The 1511-nt window shown below is 38.8% G+C and overlaps 1 protein-coding gene across 1 annotated transcript; it reads left to right on the top strand.

Annotated features, from left to right (window-relative positions):
- Positions 1–382: 382 nt before the first annotated feature.
- Positions 383–1084, top strand: LOC145280179 (uncharacterized). The gene has a single exon (XM_080131943.1). The coding sequence runs from the start codon at positions 383–385 to the stop codon at positions 1082–1084; it is 702 nt and encodes a 233-aa protein (XP_079988069.1).
- The last annotated feature ends 427 nt before the right edge of the window (positions 1085–1511 follow it).

Genomic DNA, 1511 nt, shown 5'->3' with positions numbered 1-1511 from the left:
TATACGCGTAAATGAAGATAAAGGAAAAAGGTAACTTAACGTGTGTGAGCGGAACGCTCGTCCTGGGAGCTTGGTTAATCCTGACTACACTTGGAGAGTGTAAGACGCGAGACGGTCGGGCTAGTGCGTACCACTTGACTGACTCCAAGCCAATTCAAGACGCTCTTTTATACACCGTTTCGTATCCGGTGTTATCCGTAATTATGTCCCTTATAACAGAGTGGGTGTCCATGAGGTTGACTGCAGGTTTGTAGTACCATATAATAAATATTTACTCAGAAAATATAGTGCTCACATTAATGGTGAAGTGTGTATATCGGTAAAAAGTGTAAACTATCTTTTCAAATATGTCTATCAAGGAAATGATTGCGCAATTATGGAAATGACTATAAACAACACTGAAACTTATGAACTTGAATATAATGAAATTAAACAATATATTTCGTGTAGATACGTATCCCCGCCTGAAGCATTTTGGCGTTTGTCAGAATATAAACTGTATGGACAGTCACACACAGTTTATCGACTGGCGCTCCATTTACCTGATGAGCAACAAGTTTATTATAGGCCAAGTGAACAAAGACAGGCTGCTGCCCGTACAGAAGGACGCGACACACAATTAACTGCATGCTTCAAACTTAACCAAAGTGACGTGGATGCAAGAGCCAACCTTTATATTGATATCCTTGAATATTATGTATTCAACAAGCAAAGTAACACCTGGACCAGAAGACAACGTGACCGCCAGATTGTAACAAGAATGTACTCTACCAGTCCAAGAAATACTGAGAAATTCCATTTAAGGATGCTTCTTCTTCATGTACCAGGTGCAACTTCTTTTGATGACTTGAACACTGTGGGAGGTGAAGAATTGCCGACCTTTAAGGATGCCTGTATTCGATTACAACTGCTTGAAGATGACAACAAACTGCAAATGGCTTTGAGTGCGGCAGATGTATATCAAATGCCACGGCAACTTCTTAACATGTTTGCAATGATTTGTTCATTCAATACACCACAAAATGCTTTACACTTACGGAAAGATAACAAACATCGTATGATAGAGGACCTTTTACGCAAATAAGATAATAATATTGAAGAAAATATCACTGTGCATCACATAAACATGATTCTGCATGAAAATGGCATGAATTGTGCGATGCATGGTCTGCCAGAACCGATCAATGGCTTTCCTGTCATTCAATATGTGGTAGAATTTGAAGAAGTTAATCCTGAAGTACTAAATATTGAGCAAAGAAATGTTTTTGATAGTGTCATTAACGCTGTAAATGCAGCACATAGAGGATATGAGACTAAGCAGCGACTGTTTTATCTGATTGATTAAGCGCCGACTATGTAATCTGGATGCACCCGGCGGTTCTGGTAAAACTGTTCTATTTAATATGATGCATGAGTTCCTGATGCCTCAAAATGTGGTTTTTAGTACTTCTGATTGGACAGGTATTGCATCAAGTTTATTGAAAAAATGGAAAAACGCTCCACAGTATCTT

Source organism: Euprymna scolopes, chromosome 1, assembly GCF_053919585.1.
Source record: "Euprymna scolopes isolate OS-2025 chromosome 1, ASM5391958v1, whole genome shotgun sequence".
NCBI lineage: Eukaryota > Metazoa > Mollusca > Cephalopoda > Sepiida > Sepiolidae > Euprymna > Euprymna scolopes.
The sequence above is the reverse complement of the archived record's forward strand: the minus strand, read 5'-3'. Positions and strand labels throughout refer to the sequence as shown.